At 45.6% G+C, this 15,675-nt stretch overlaps 6 protein-coding genes across 6 annotated transcripts; 1 reads left to right on the plus strand and 5 right to left on the minus strand.

The window, feature by feature from the left end:
- Positions 1–125: 125 nt before the first annotated feature.
- Positions 126–2,697, minus strand: AOL_s00078g112 (uncharacterized protein; the record flags this gene model as incomplete). The annotated part of the gene is made up of 3 exons (XM_011123375.1): positions 126–1,154; positions 1,221–1,817; positions 1,900–2,697. 3 exons carry the CDS (start codon positions 2,695–2,697, stop codon positions 126–128), a joined length of 2,424 nt encoding a protein of 807 aa, XP_011121677.1.
- Positions 2,698–4,256: 1,559 nt separating this feature from the next.
- Positions 4,257–5,804, minus strand: AOL_s00078g113 (uncharacterized protein; the record flags this gene model as incomplete). Its single annotated transcript, XM_011123376.1, has 1 exon — positions 4,257–5,804. The coding sequence occupies one exon, from the start codon at positions 5,802–5,804 to the stop codon at positions 4,257–4,259; it is 1,548 nt and encodes a 515-aa protein (XP_011121678.1).
- A 979-nt stretch (positions 5,805–6,783) lies between these two features.
- AOL_s00078g114 (uncharacterized protein) lies at positions 6,784–9,193 on the minus strand (the record flags this gene model as incomplete). The annotated part of the gene is made up of 3 exons (XM_011123377.1): positions 6,784–7,769; positions 8,307–8,545; positions 8,661–9,193. The coding sequence occupies 3 exons, from the start codon at positions 9,191–9,193 to the stop codon at positions 6,784–6,786; spliced, it is 1,758 nt and encodes a 585-aa protein (XP_011121679.1).
- A 743-nt stretch (positions 9,194–9,936) lies between these two features.
- AOL_s00078g115 (uncharacterized protein) lies at positions 9,937–10,713 on the minus strand (the record flags this gene model as incomplete). Its single annotated transcript, XM_011123378.1, has 1 exon — positions 9,937–10,713. One exon carries the CDS (start codon positions 10,711–10,713, stop codon positions 9,937–9,939), a length of 777 nt encoding a protein of 258 aa, XP_011121680.1.
- A 679-nt stretch (positions 10,714–11,392) lies between these two features.
- Positions 11,393–13,339, minus strand: AOL_s00078g116 (uncharacterized protein; the record flags this gene model as incomplete). The annotated part of the gene is made up of 3 exons (XM_011123379.1): positions 11,393–11,689; positions 11,766–12,991; positions 13,120–13,339. 3 exons carry the CDS (start codon positions 13,337–13,339, stop codon positions 11,393–11,395), a joined length of 1,743 nt encoding a protein of 580 aa, XP_011121681.1.
- Positions 13,340–13,758: 419 nt separating this feature from the next.
- On the plus strand, positions 13,759–15,457 carry AOL_s00078g117 (uncharacterized protein; the record flags this gene model as incomplete). Its single annotated transcript, XM_011123380.1, has 3 exons — positions 13,759–13,852; positions 13,953–14,839; positions 14,900–15,457. The coding sequence occupies 3 exons, from the start codon at positions 13,759–13,761 to the stop codon at positions 15,455–15,457; spliced, it is 1,539 nt and encodes a 512-aa protein (XP_011121682.1).
- Positions 15,458–15,675: the final 218 nt, after the last annotated feature.

Consider the following 15,675-nt stretch of genomic DNA (forward strand, 5'->3'; position numbering starts at 1 on the left):
TAACAAAAGGAAACCGAAGCAATTTAATTGTAGGAGACACAAAGCGCTTTTCCAATGGTATCATTATACAACATACTCAACACAAAATCTAAAGAACTTCTTCTTCTTCTTCTCCCTCTCTCAACCTATCTCATTGGTACAGGAATGGTAACAACGGCACCGCCGTCGGTCCCTATTGGCTCATAGGGTAAGACGTCTCCGCCACCGAAGTTTGGGTCCTCGGGGACTTCGGTTACTACGGGTTGTGGACCATCTACGGGGACTATGAAGCTTGCTGCTGGAGCGCCGTCTATGGTTGTCTCGAGCGGTTCAGAGGATGATGTTGTAGTGGGAAGTTCTGTGGATGATTCCGATGGTGGTAGGGGAGTCTCGGATGGAGCTGATTCGGTTGGTGGTGTTGTGAATGTTGGGAATTCGCTTGATGTTGATTCTGTGGGTGGTTCTTCAGCTGCGGCTGTGGTTGATGGCTCCGATTCCGCTTCTGTAGTAGGTTCAGGCTCAGGTGTTGGGATGGTGGGTTCTTCCTCGATTGAGCTACTGGTCTGGGATCCGGGGAATGGTATGGTCATAAATCCCGAGGATGCGCCAATTTTACCGGGCGCTCCGTTCGTTGGGGCTGGGATGTATGGGGTCTCAGATGGTAGTTCGGAAGAGATTTCGGATGGCATAGGTGCCTCGGATGGTACCGGCGGCGCCTCGGATGGTACCTCGGATGGAATCTCAGATGGAACCTCAGATGGGATTTCATAAACAGCGGTTGTGGTAGAGTTGCGGCTATAGACCGGGTTTGGGGTTGGCTTCTGTGGAGTAGGTGGCAGAACTACTGTTCCATGTGGGGCGTCTGTGCTCTGTCCGTCCTTCCCTGGGTTCATGATATAGGTGGATGGAACGTAAACCTTTGTTGTACCCGTGATGATGTAATTTGGTGGAGGAAGGCTGGAGATCGCGGCGATTGGTGGGGGATATTGGTGTTTTGGTGGTGCGGGATGCGATGGCATCGCGGCGATTGGGCAGAGACATTGGCAATTGCAGGCACCGCCGTTGTTGCTTGGGGGGGCCTTATTTGGAGGAGCGTAGTTTGGTGGAGCAACTGGTTCGGGGTTTGTACTTGGTACTGGCGATTGGACTGGGGAACCACTGACGGTGAGGGTTTCCTGTGGGTATATATGTTAGGACATTTGTAGGAATAAGGCGGTGGAGGGGCGAGAGGAAATACTTACTGTTGAGACCAAGTTGACGGTTTCGGTGACCCCGTGGCCCACGACTGTGCTGATGATATGGACGACGTTGTTAACGGTACTGACCAAATGCAATGTTTCAGTATTGATAAGGTGTACTGTTTCGGTATTGATGAGGTGGACCGTTTCGGTATTGATCAAATGAACGGTGTTCTCAACGGTACTGATCAAGTGCAACGTAGCAGTATCCGTAACCTGTGAAACCAAATGCTGTACCTGAGTACGGGTAACTTCTGAGACAACATGCTGCAACTTGGTTTTGGTAACTTCGGACACGACATGTTGCAGTTCAGTCTTGGTTACTTCTTCAAGTGCGGTTCTTGTGACTTCCTCTACCGCGGTTCTGGTAACTTCCTCTAGTGCGGTCTTGGTAACTTCCTGTGTTACGTGAGAGAGGGCTATCTTTGTGACCTCGGATACGACATGTTGTACATCTGTCTTTGTGACCTCTGAAACAACGTGCTGAAGTTTTGTTTTTGTGACCTCAGAAACTATGTGGTTGATTGCGGTCTTGGTGACTTCAACCTCGTTTTCGATGGTCTGGGTCTGGACTTGGGTCTCAATAGATTCGGAGACGACCTATATATTACAGATGTTGTTAGAATCTCTATACGAAAAATGTATCCGGCTGGTGTTACCAGAGCAGAAAAAAGAAACTTACAACATGGGTTTTGACAGCTGTCTCTGTTTCAACCGCCGTCAATGTCTCCTTGATAACTTTAGAGACATGAACGACAGAAGTTACAATATTATGAATTACGGAAACCGAAACTACAGTCACTGGCTTCTCCACCACATGGGTAACAAATTGATGGATTGTCTCCGTGATTGGTGGCAGAGTTTCCACGATTGTAGTCGGTTCCACAACGGTAACATGCATAACCACGTGCTCAGTCACAACTTGATGTTTTGTTTCCGTTTCAGTCAAGATCTGAGTTTGAGTCTGATGAATTGTCGTCGGGACATGTTGAACTACCGTGACGTGCGAGAAGACAACATGTTGAGAAATCACAGTTGATAATGAAGTCTCAACCTGATGTTCTGTTATCGTTGCCGTCTGTGTCAGGAATTCTGTGGATATAGATACAGAAATTTCTTGACCTAGAACAGATGTAGATTGAGAACTTGTGGTTGTCTCGTGCACCATCGGCGGGGGCATCTCATGCACCGATGTGGTTGTTGTAGTCTCATGAACCATCGGCGGAGGCATCTCATGCACTGATGTGGTCGTTGTGGTTTCATGCACCATTGGTGGTGGCATTTCATGAACTGATGTCGACGTCGTCGGCTCAGGTGCTGGTGCATATCCATATTCAGACGGTACCACGACTGGTACAGGATATGCACCGGCGTACGGGTCATGAACTGGGGGACTTGTGGCTTGTGCTGTCGGGAGGACTAGAAGCTGCAAGCACAGAGGGAGGGCCAAAAGGGCCTTGATGTTAAACTTGACCGACATGATTTTGCTTGCACTGCTTGGACCTCTCCGGGAGGTTAAATATACACTTGTACTTGGGACGGAGGCAAGTGAATGTGTATTAAAGATTAAGGTGATATCTATGTAGATGTTAGTTGATTGTAGTTATTCATCATGCATTCATATCAAATACTCACATTGGAAAACAGAAAACTTCGGGCAAAGAGTCTACTGAACGGGGGGACCTGTCCCTCTGCCTGCCGTACGAATCGAAATGAAGGTCTATAAAATAAAAATAGAATAAAAGTATCCAAAAGAAGGTGAAGAGAAGAATGTAGAAAGAACAAAATAAAAGAGCGACGTTCGTTCGACGACCTGTCACTGGTTTCCAAGAATACAACGACCAAAGCTAACAAAGGTGGAAAGAGGAAGGAAAGAATTCAAGAAACTCCAAAAAGCCAAGGACGAAGGGGGGGAATTAACCATCTTGATATCATTCTACACACGAGCCTTCACCGCCTCTGCTGAGGAAAAACCTATTCACGATTGTTTCAGCAGCTTTTCCCATCCGTGGAGGCAGCGTTGCTGCATGGGGTGTTTGAAGGGGTCGAAACAGACTTGGTCGGAACGAACACTCCAACTTCAGCTAAACGGGCCCTGCCAAGCCGCATTCTGTACCGCCTCAAAACGGCACCGGTCGCATCTCCTAAGAAAAATGTTTCTGGTCTGTTTCTGTCATGGGAGGAATACATAATATACGAGATTCTTTTGAAAGCTTCAGGGCTTGACCGCGATTCCGGGTTTTCCGAACTCTGTATCGACGGCATGGCATGGCATGGCATTGAATGTTAAAGACGGCCGGATGCATGCCAGGCGCCGTGCCCAGTGTTTAAACGATATCGTTTCTCGATAATGTTTCGAGATTCTTAATATTACATACAAGTCAACTGCACAGCAGGCGGGTGGGAGCCTACCTACTTAATTACTCCTTTATCTTTTCCTAGTACATGCATAAGTAGATACTTCGGTTGTGATCCGAATCCTTCAAGTCGAGCCGATAGGGGTCTACCGGATTCAATGCATGATATTTCGTCGAGCCGTCTGTGTATCCAAGTATAGACTCTATAGACTCTTTATCTCCGTCGAAGGTCCTTTTTCGATTGAACCTCGTGAACGATGATTAAATGTTCGGTGACGTCGAAGGCTGTGCACCTAAACCAAATGGATACATCCATACATCAGTTAGATCGAAACGCCGCAGTTATGTATCAATCGGGATAGTCATGAGTGGCCTGATCTTGACTAATATGGCACAACGTTACAGTCAAGACGAGAAGCTTGGTAAACTAAAACATTCGAAATGTCCAATCTTTTGATTTATTAGTTAGTACCTGTTTGTACTATGCATTGTGCAGCAAACAGCGATAAACACCCCCCCGGACTCCGAAGGAATATCGATAACACCCCCATCCCCGGCTCCAAAACCCCAAAGGCTCCAGAAGCGAATGAAGGCCTGTCCCTGCATGTTTAATATACATCATGCACGATGCTGACTCCTCCGATAAACTGTCACTTAAACATTTTAAACATTCTCCGTCCAATCACCTCTTCAACTTTGTCCATCCGGCTGATACTTCGGTTCCGCCATTAATGGCGCTTCTCTTCCCGCTCCCGCTACTTGGGCTCCCTACACCAGGACTTCCGTTTCCAACTGCAGGAATAGATCCGATTACTCCCTTCTTGATACTAATCGGGATCGCCTTAGCAGGCTGTGGACTCCCTGCTAATCCATCTTTCCCTTTATCATCCTCCCTAAACTCGCCGAGTTCACTTATAAACTTGGCAGCTGGGTCTTCCTCGATCTCGTTTTCAATTAGATCCCACTCCGCATTCGAGGTTTCACTAACAAGCAAATGTTTCGTGCGATCGATTACATTATTAAGAGTGATCTTCCAGCGTGCCATATGTTGTAATCCCTGTGGCGAGTTTAGGAATGAGTGCGCAGAGCTGTGGTTCACACGGCCAAGAAACATGTTGACAGCTTGCGGTTTCTTTCCCTGAGGAAGAGGAGTCGCGGTGATTGCTTCTTGCGTGGCTTCGCTCCATTGGACGAGCGCTTGATGGTGTTTCGTCGGTGTACAGAGTAGTAAACGATACATATTCCTGCCAGGCTGCCATACATCCTCGATTTCGGCCGCTGCTTCCTCAAGACCCTGGCTCCAACAAAGCCAGGCTACGTTGTATACCAGCATGCTGACTCCCTCGATGAACATTGCATATTGTTCCGAATCCACGGAATGCAGTTGAGGGAGAGGTTGGGTTGTGGACAACGGTCGTGCTCTATTAAAACGTGGGTTTCGGATTGAGGGCGATGGAGCATCACGTATCGGTAGAAGAACCTCACAGGGAAGCTTCAGACCCAGGTAAGTAGCTATCAACACCGACATGTGGGACAGGTGACCGAGGGCAACTGTTATGTTGTTCGGATTCATGTTATAAATTTGTCGGATGTCGGGAATAACCACACCGTTGAGCATGTATTCGACAGCCCGTTTCTTCCGTCTCTGTCGCAACAAGTTGAGGCCGGCGATTTCACGGCACAGGAAAACTCGAGACTCGGCTGTCCTTTCGTAGAGAGCGTTCCACTTCGTGTTTGTCACCCTGGTATCCTTTCGGACTTTTTCCACGAGGATATCTTTGTTTTGAAATAATACGTTTCGTGTCTCCTTGAGTAGTTGTTGTCGTTTTTGGTTCTTTAACTTCAAGTCTGTGAGGTACTTGCGATGCTCCTCCAGTTCTGTTCGAAGCTCATCGACTCTGTCTTGTATGCCCGTGATTGTGTTCTCAAGCTCTTGCTTCTCCATTAAAGCTTCTGAGAACTTCCCACATGCCGAGCCATTAGATGCACCCTCCTCAACTTCTATTTCAAGCTTCTCATTCCCTATGAGCACCGAGATAATCTCATACCGAAGGGGATACATTTTATCCCGTGTACAATCTTTACATGTGAGCCTCGGGAGCTGCCTTTCACAAACTTGACATGGTCCAACAGGAGCAGGCGGCACTGCTGCCCTCGGGGGTGACTTATCATCCTTATTCGGTCGGCCGTTGACTCCTAGCGGTAGTGGTTCGGATACCGTTCGCTGCATACGCTGCTGCTGTTGAAGCCTAGCCCTACTCGAGTGACTGGGAGGAGGAGGAGCATGCCGATTTGGAGTCTCGTATGCGTGAGAGTATCCATGGTGTATCGGAGGTGGGAGTGGGCGGTGGGAAACGAGAGATGGAGGATACCCCAGTGGAGGGGCAGCTAGCCGTGGTGAGGCATGTGCATAAGGATCCGGAGCTGGTGAACCCGATGATGATCTCGGTGGTGGTGGAGGAGCGGGGATTCGGTGGTGGCGTAAGGGATCCAGCTTGGAGGGTAGAGGGGCGTGTAGAAGGGAGGTGAATGTACCGTCCTCCCCTTTCGCGATGGTTGCTGGTAGTTTCTGTGCCGGGAGAGATGGTGTGGGATGAGATGGGATGGATGGGTGGAATGGTTATGGCTGTGAAGCGAAGCTACCTATTTACTATACGTCTTGTACTGTTTGGTCGCAAGTGAACTCGAGTTCAGTTAATTAATTCAACGACAACCTAGATGGAAATACTTTGAAAAGGATGAAAGGTATAAGTTCAAGGTTGATATGATGACTAAGTCTTAGGTTCGGAATAGGTTTAGAAGCAGCGATTGTTTAGTTTTGGGGTTTGGGGTTTGGGGTTTGAGGTTTGAGGTTTGAGGTTTGAGGCTTGTGCTGTTGACTGTTCTGGTTTGTTCTATTCCATTACACAAGTACCGCAAGTAGTCATCTGTTCCTGCGCTCTCGGTCAGTGCTAGATCGCACATGTACTTCCACAGTTAACTTCTGGATCTATCAGCTGACCCGTTCATGTTGGAATGTTCACATCGATTCCAGCCTTATAATACGAAGGCTTACCAGGCTTGGTTCTACCTTCTAAGAGGAGTATATAAGTATATACCAAGCTAAGTTAAGTATGTAGTAGTTATAATATAGATAAGTATCTATCAATGCATTCCAGCATATTCCTAACTGTTATATATTATACAATCATATAATTTCCTATCTTTTGTTATTCCGCGAATGTGAATACTGATCCAGATCTTTGTCGTTTCGATTGAGAATTGCTTTGTTCTTCAGCGGCCACGGAAACGTTCGAAACTAGTTTGCGTTTAACGTTCTTGCTGGTCTCGTTCCCAGACGTAGGCATCACCCCGTTTGGGTCCTTGCCGGATTGGCCCAAATTGCTCGAGATATCCGGATCGTAAGCGCCTCTGCTTACAAGCAGGTCTACAATTCCATTGTGGCCCTCTTTTGATGCTGCCCGAAGCGCATTACCAAAAAGTCGACTTTTTGCATGAACATCGGCACCGTGATTTAGTAAAAGCTCGACAATCTTCTCATCACCATTATATGATGCCAGCTGGAGTGCACTGCCGGTAGATACACTTTGCGCATTAACATCAGCACCATGTTTTAGTAGAAGTTCGACAATCTTTTCGTAACCGTTATCTGATGCCGCATGAAGCGCACTGTTATTATATTTATCTTGCGCATTCACCTCAGCGCCGTGATTTAGTAGGAGTTCGACAATCTTTTGGTGACCGGCTTCTGATGCCGCCTGAAGCGCACCACGGTCAGATCTATAGCTACTTTTTGCATTAACATCGGCACCGCGAGATAGTAACAGCTTGACAACCTTTTCATAGCCACTACCGGATGCCGACACGAGCGCAGTGACGGTAAGTCCACTTTTCGTAGCAACGTACTTAACATTAGCACCGTGATTTAGTAGAAGTTCGACAATCTTATCGTAACCGCTAGCTGATGCCAGTTGAAGCGCGTTGCGGCCTATTCCATATTGCGCATTGACATCAGCACCGTAATTTAGTAGAAGTTCAACAATCTTCTCATCACCGTTACATGATGCCAGATGGAGTGCACTGCCGGTAAATACACTTTGCGCATTAACATCAGCACCGTGTTTTAGTAAAAGTTCAACAATCTTTTCGTAGCCGGCTATTGATGCCGTCTGAAGCGCATTGTCGTAATATCCACCTTACGCATTAATATTAGCGCTTTGATTTAGCAAATACTTCACTGTACCTAAGAGGCCTTCAAGCAATGTATAGTATAATGGCGAAGCCGGCTTAATTTTATTTTCGCCTAGGTTATTATTACTATTCCACAGTTGATCTGGCGAATAGAGATTGTAGCAATTTCTATAAGAATTCCCATGCAAGTAGCTGCCAAAAAACTTTCAAATGAACCGTCGCAGTTTTTCGTCTTTGCTTTCAGCAAACACGGCAAAGGTTGTCCAATATCATACAGAGTATTATACCAATGGATAAATATCCCTAAATTCATCAGTTAAAGCTTTATGGTCTAAGTGCAACAAATATACAAGGCAAATCATTGCAATTAATCCTTTAACAACATCCTCTTAAAAATACTATTTAATATCACTATCCAACCAATCCAATGCTAGATATTTCTTGACCGAGAAATGCGCTAACTAAAGCTCCGTAAATATAACTCCTCTATTTCATGAATGCTCTCCCGCAGATACCACAACCACTAAACCGGAGCAATAACACAAGACTTCATTAGGATTGGGCATTTTATATTTTAGATTGAAGTATCCATCTACAACTGTTTCTATATCTACTGCTATTGCGTCAATCGCTTCTTCGATCTTCAATAAGCGCAGAAAGTATATTAGAAATTGGAGAATTATCAGAACACTCTGCTTATATTCTTCAGGAATCCCATGTAAGATTCTTGCATAGGTTTCATCCAAAGTCGTCGGTAGAGAATTGAGAGTCTTTTGAAGACTGCGATATTCCAGATAGTTCTCTAAGGCATCAAGCTAACATGCAGCCCATTTAAACCTAATCATTCTTAGCATTTCTTATATATAATCGATGATCTCTCTCAACTTAGACTTACATCCCATTTGCTTTTTCCATAAGACAAGTCTCAATCTTACTCTGAATCTCAGAATGAGATCGCCACCTCTTAAGACCATTCTCCTCCCTGACCCTCGTACGAATGTACGCATTGATGTCGTGACTAACGAGGCTGCTCTGAATGGCTATTGTGTAGTCTCGAGGCCAGAGGGCGTCTTTGGCTATTCTATTATCGATACAGATGAAATTCTCTACTTCGGATTTGATATCATTTTCGGGCCGACTTGTAGCAAGAAGATGGAGGTTCCATTGTTCTGAGTTTAGGATTTCGTTCATCCACGATAGTAGTCCCTCAGTCGACGAACCGCCCCTTGTACTGCATTCATCAAGCGCATCCAGAATGAGCCAGACTTCCTTGGCTTGCTCGACTATACGCGAGAAGGTCTCACAAAGCGATCGGCATGTTGGTTGTACACATTGTTCACGCTGTGTGCAAGATGAATAGAGGGACTCTAGCTGGAGTGATAGGTCCCCATATTTGTAATAGAACTGGCTAATTAGGGCTCGAAGCATGTTTTTAAGTGTTTGTTTGCCAGTATTAGTAAAGTCAAAGTAAAAGTAGAGAAGGGGTTGACAAGCCAGGTTATTTTCGAGATTTTTAATAATGGTGGAACTAAGAATTGTCTTGCTGTATTTAGGAATTTTATGAAGCTATAAAAAGAAACTTCACTGAATTTTTTATTCGACAAATTACTTGCTCTTTAAAAATTAACTGCCCGATTCTTTATGGCATCGTTTAAGAGCTTTATAATAATTTGTTGAAGGGTTCGGAGTAGATAATTAACAACCTATCTTTGTATTCTTTATTCTATTTATAATAAGTTTAACGTTGTTGTTCGTGTTTTGAATATTAGTACGCATCTTATTTATATTTCTCTCAATTGTAATTTTGTTAGTAGAATGGTTTCTAAAAGTTCAGAGTCAACTTGAGGTAGCTTACTTGAAGAGAGCACCCCAGGCACCTCAGCTATCTTTTTCTCAACATCTACTTTGGCAGGGACGACTTTGTGGAGAAGGTCTTTGGTATATGCAGTTGCTGCTATTGCCACATATTTTTGCCACTCCTTGTTTTTATGAGAATTTGAATAATCATAGATATTTCGAATAACTAAGCATAGGAATTAATTCATTAACCCCGTAGCCTCCATTTTAAAATAGAGAATATTCTTTTCAGCAGCGAGCCTATTTCGAATAGTAGCATTCTTCATTAATTGGTTTGCTGAAGCAATTAAACTATAATGAATAGCTAGGTTATCCTATCCTTCTTCTTCAGTTCGGTTGAATCGTGAAACTAATTTAGACTGATTATCACTACAGATAGTTAGACAATTTTCTTTCTTCGAAGGATGGATTACTTCGGATTTGTATAACCTGTTGTAGTTCGGGTCCGGTTGCTTATATTTCTTTTGTAGCTTGGGTTTTCTACCGAGAACATTGCTAATAGCTTCGTCAAGCTCGTAGCCATCGATCTCGTGCCGAGCCGCGAGCCCCGTGATTGCGGCTCGCAAGATAGGTGGTGGCTGGTTCAAGAATCCCGTGTGTTGGAAGCTTTGACCTTGATTTTGACCTTGATTTTGACCTTGATCTTGGTTTTGATCTTGATTTTGATCTTGATTTTGATTTTGATTTTGATTTTGATTCGTTTTCCCGAAATCGTACTGGATTACGCCGCCGCTTCCATCGCGTGGAGCACCGACTACGATATTACTAAGACGGATATCGTGCTTTGAGGTTGGTGCGCCGCCGCCGATGCCCACCATCAAGCCAATTCTGATATTTGGAAAGTTATGCAGCATGTCTTTTATGATAGCTGTAGCGGAAGATATATCGTATTCTCCATGAGGTAAAACAGCAATAACGATATTATGCTCTTCAATCTTTCCGAGTGTGTAATGATTGTTGTCATTGATATGCACCGATTCGGACTCAGGTTTCCCATGCTTTTCGTTTAAAAAGCACTGCGCCGCGACATACTCTGGCTGTATAGCGCAGATCCAACCAACGGTGTAACTGTCACGGTCGGGCGTGGGCATGTTAGTTGGACCTTATGAAGTTGGCTTGCTCGAAGGAATAATTAGAGGACTCGTTCCATTTAAAAAGTGGGCTCCGACTTTTAGGAAGAGAGAAAGAACGGAGGGAACACTGGAGGGAGACATGATGCATGAATCTGATTCGAAAAATACCATTTGGACGTGACCCCTTCCAATTCATCCAGCCTCGTCGGTTATCGATACCATTACCCCGCTGCCACGCCGCGCATGCATATTATTCGAAGTAGGAGGCGGCCGGTCTTGTTGTGGGAGGAGAAAGAAGTAGCGTGTTGCAGCTCTTAAGAGGAGTTGTAGTCTCGGACCTCGAGGAGCTGGAGAGTCATGAATGAAGTTTTTAAAGGTTCCAAAGCGAGCTAGTGGCTTCTATTCACGATTCCCTTGCCCTGGGACAATCCCTAGCATCGAGTGTAGCTATCTGTTCCTAGTTTTCGGCTAGTGCATTGCACAGCTGATCCTCGCAGATATATACTGGCTTCTGACAATTTATCGATGACGATCTCCACGTAGATAGTTTTTATGAATATCTATACATATCAGATTGTAGATATGTAGAGAGGGGTGCGGGTATCTGATATTATTGATATGAGCACGCAATGCAGTGAAGATACTATAATTAACATCGGATGGCAATATATCTTGACCTCGAGGTTTGTTTATATATTTACTGGGTAGTCGCAGCTTCGACTGTCTGGGTCTCCTCCAGCTTTATTCTCGAGATGTATTGTTCGATACCTCCGGTAGACTTTAACCTCTTCTTAACTTCCTCTACCAAGTCTTTGACAGCTACTGGGACACCCTCCTTCTCGGGGTGACCTTCGGGAAGACCCAATTCTTTGATTCGAACAGTGTCGAGTCCAAGTTGCTCATTGAAGATAATCACGGCGAATGGAACACCTCCAACTTCTGCGGCTTTGAACTGTGCCTGCATCTTAGGGCAAGCTTTGTACAGGAACTCGGCCTAAATTTTGAATAGTTATTTTTTAGTATAAAATCTTCATATGCGGTGGCTTTGAGGGGGCCTGAGAATTTCGTACCTTGATACCGCCTTCCCAGAGCCTCTTAGCAATAGCCATTCGCTCCTTCAAAAATCCGTTTTTGTTCTCCCCAGAACCTTCAGGCATTGCCATAACATAGATATCAACATCGGAGCTTCTGAGAACTGCTGGGCTGTTCTCTAGTCTCTTCCTGATGATACTGTATATTCTGTCAACACCGAAAGAGATACCGACACATGGAATCTTGCCCTTTCCGGAAAACATGCCGACCAGCTCGTCATATCTGCCACCTGCAGCGATTGAACCTACACCTACGGTATCATCATCCGAACGATCTGCCTCCGGGTCATCCTTGTTGACCTTCGATTTCTTCTTTCCCTTCGATGACGACGCAACTACTGGACCCTGTGTGGCGGCTGGGGGTGCAGAGAGTTCTGTGACAACCTCATAGATAACACCGGTGTAGTAATCTAAACCACGAGCTAACGAGAGATCGAAAGAAATCTTGGGTGTGACTTCGAAGACGTCCAAGTAGTCGAATAGCAGCCTCATATCGCTCAGTCCTTTTTTAATACTCTCATTCGAAGCTAGCGATTCGGTCTTTTCAAGCTCTTCCAAGAGATCCCGTCCGCCCTTCTTAAGTACAAACTCCCCAATCTTGTCGGCGATTTCGGGATCAAGACCCTTTTGTTCCGTCATTTCCTTTTTGACTTCCTCCCATGGTGACTTATCTAGCTTGTCGACGGCACTAGATATCGGTCTGATCTTATCCTTTGGCACACCGCAAACTTCGAACAATCCGTCGAGGATTTGACGGTGATTTAACTTAATAGTGTACTCTCCGATATTCAAACCGTCCAGAATTTCGACTGTAATCTTCATGATTTCGGCATCGGGTAACATCGGGTCGTATGTTCCAGCAATGTCAAAATCGCACTGGTAGAACTCCCTCATTCTACCCTTTGAGACAGCAGGCTGGTCTCTTCTGTAAACCTTCGCGAGGTGATATCTTTTAATGGCTGTAACGGTCGGATTCATGGCGAGCCATCTTGCGAATGGGACAGTAAGGTCGTATCGTAAGGAACTGATCTCTCCTCCTTGATCGGCGAGGTCGTAGATGAGTTTTGAATCTTCGCCATATTTTCCAGCTAGAACTTCTTTAAGTTCGAAGACTGGTGTGTCAAGGGAGACTGCTCCGTGTTTTTTGAATGTGGTAGTGATTTTTTCGAAGATCTTGTCGCGAACGGCGATATCGACTCCGGCCCCTAATTAGTTTTGGACGGGAAGTGTTAGATTCTTATCGTGTGCCCCTCATCCACAGCTGCCCCACTATACCAAATATTCAATTGCGCAGGAAATCGGGAACTACGAGATGAAGAAGGTGTAGGCTTACAATCACGGGAACCCTTAACGGTCTTGAGGGTAATCTGTTGTTTTCCCATATCGTCTGAATCTGAAGATTTCGAGCTATACCAGAGCTGTTGTTGAGGCTGAAGAGTGGAGATTATTGAAGGACGAACGAAGTGGGATGTCAGTTGTGTCGACGCTCGAACGGTAACAAATACTTGTAGTCGCTGTCTGGCAATGGAAGAAAACAACCGAACGCCGGGCATTCAATTGGGCAAAGATAGTACGACGGCTTCTGAGTCAAGAAGCTATCGATCGAGCGAATTAAATAAACTAAATTAGAACCAAGAAGATACAAAAAGAGTCAACTCCAATGCAAAAGGAACAACTTGAAAATGTGAGTCGAACAACCCTCATAGGACAAAAATTTGGTGCCCAAAATCTGCCCCGCCATCGTCGGTGGCAGTTTTACGCGAGGCTGCTCGGCTGCACTTCCGCGCGTGACGATTGCTGCTGATAGCTGGGACTTGCGACACCACAACCGAGCTTTCTCATTCTCTCTTCTCCATCATACCACCTCATTCACATCATGGAATCTACCATTTGTCTACCTTCGACCAGATAGTACCGGCTCATGTATAGTTTCTTTCACGATCCTCCGTGATACCAACAAAAATAAGACGCTATGGCGGAGATGTTCTGCCAACAGTGTAGAACGCCGTTGAAGCTTCACGGCTCTCTTCAGAACCTCAACCCTGCTGCATTAAACTTACTACATGGTATCTTCACACACCCTTTAGGATTCCTTTTCTAGTATAGGACTACTTGGTGATCTAGAAAGGCGAAAGGAGGTTATGCGTACTAACTGGTGGCTTTTAGGATCACCAGCATCATCATCAACATCGAAACAAACCGTCTTCGATCCCCGAACGCACTCCTCAGCTAGTCATGCTCACGGCTCTCTTCGAAAAGACATATACGAACAAGCTTTAATGAATGGCAGTCATCCGGTCGTTAAACGAAGTATACCAAATGCTCCAAAAAATTCATCGCCCCTCGCTGGTGTACCGGCAAACATGGCCGAGTCCTTCGTCATGCTCTCGGACTCGGTCATACTGCGAACGCCTCAACCTATTGTCGGAGAATCGATGCAGAATGGTGGCTTAGCGACAACACCGAGCGGGATTACACCTGAAGACTCGTTGTCGCATAAGATGCAGACATCGAGACGATTGTTTGATGTTTTGAGCGCTAGATCAGATATCGATTACCCGATATGTATGGAGTGCACGGAGCTACTGGTGGAAGGGCTACAAAAACGGCTGGGAGAAGCTACTAAGAGTAGAGATGGGTACCAGCAGTTTTTGAAGAAGTTACAGGCAGAAATCCCGACAGATGCCGAAGCTGCCAAAGTGGAAGAGGATCTTGAAAAAGTTAGGCAGGAGAAGGATGCTGCTTTACTGGAATTAGAGGATTTGGAACGTGAGAAAGCTCAGATAGAAGCCGAGATTGCAGAAGCTGAGGAGGAATCAAAGAGATTGGAGGCCGAGGAAGAAGAATTTTGGCAAGAGAGGAACCTCTTTTCCCAACAACTGGAAGAGTTTCAAAACGAGCGTGATAGCATCAATTTGCGGTTCGATCACGACACGAAACAGTTAGACAAGTTACATCGTACGAACGTATACAATGACACGTTCTGTATTGGACACGATGGGTTTTTTGGGACTATCAATGGTCTACGGTTGGGGAAGCTTCCGTCACAGCCTGTGCGTGGATCTTCTAAAGTACCTGTCCCTTCTCCGAATACTAACGGTGCTGCTTCTTAGGTGGAATGGGCAGAGATAAATGCGGCATGGGGTCAAACGCTCCTTTTGCTGCATACCGTGGCCGATAAGCTCGGCTTCGTCTTTGAGAATTACAAGCTGAAACCGATGGGATCTACTTCGAAAATCGAAAAAATGGAACCGAGACAAATGGACACCACATCGAGCCGGATCGGGGCTGCACTAGGGGCTGTGAGTAGGAGCGATGTTCGGGTCCAAACGCTGGAGCTGTTTAGCTCTGGTACAATTCCAATGGGCCATCTGTTTGCACATCGCAAGTTTGACGGTGCTATGGTTGCATTTCTTGATTGCATAAAGCAATTGGGAGAGTTTGTTGCCAGAGCAGATCCGACTGCGGTTCTCCCGTATACGATAGTGAAGGATAAGATTGGAGATGTGTCTATACGGCTGACATTCAACCAAGACGAGCCATGGACAAGGGCTTGCAAGTATACTTTGACGTGTGCTAAGTTTCTACTGGCTTATGCGTCGAACCAGGGACTTGCTAGACGGTTGCAGCAACAGCAACAGCAGCAACAGCAGCAATCACAGACAAGATAAATATGGCGGCCACCGGTTTGATAGTTTTATAGCAGGTACTGGCCTGTCAATCTTGGAAAAGTGCTCTATAAGGCTGAGATTAAGTCAAGGGCGCTAAGGATAAGTTGAAACGAACTCCTCGGCTTGGATGACGAATGCGATGAATAGCGGCCTAAGCGGAAGGGATTATGTGAACAGGCGTTCGGTTTTTATGGATCGACGGGATATCAATTACTGGC

Source organism: Orbilia oligospora (genome assembly GCF_000225545.1).
Source record: "Orbilia oligospora ATCC 24927 unplaced genomic scaffold scaffold00078, whole genome shotgun sequence".
Taxonomy (NCBI): Eukaryota; Fungi; Ascomycota; class Orbiliomycetes; order Orbiliales; family Orbiliaceae; genus Orbilia; species Orbilia oligospora.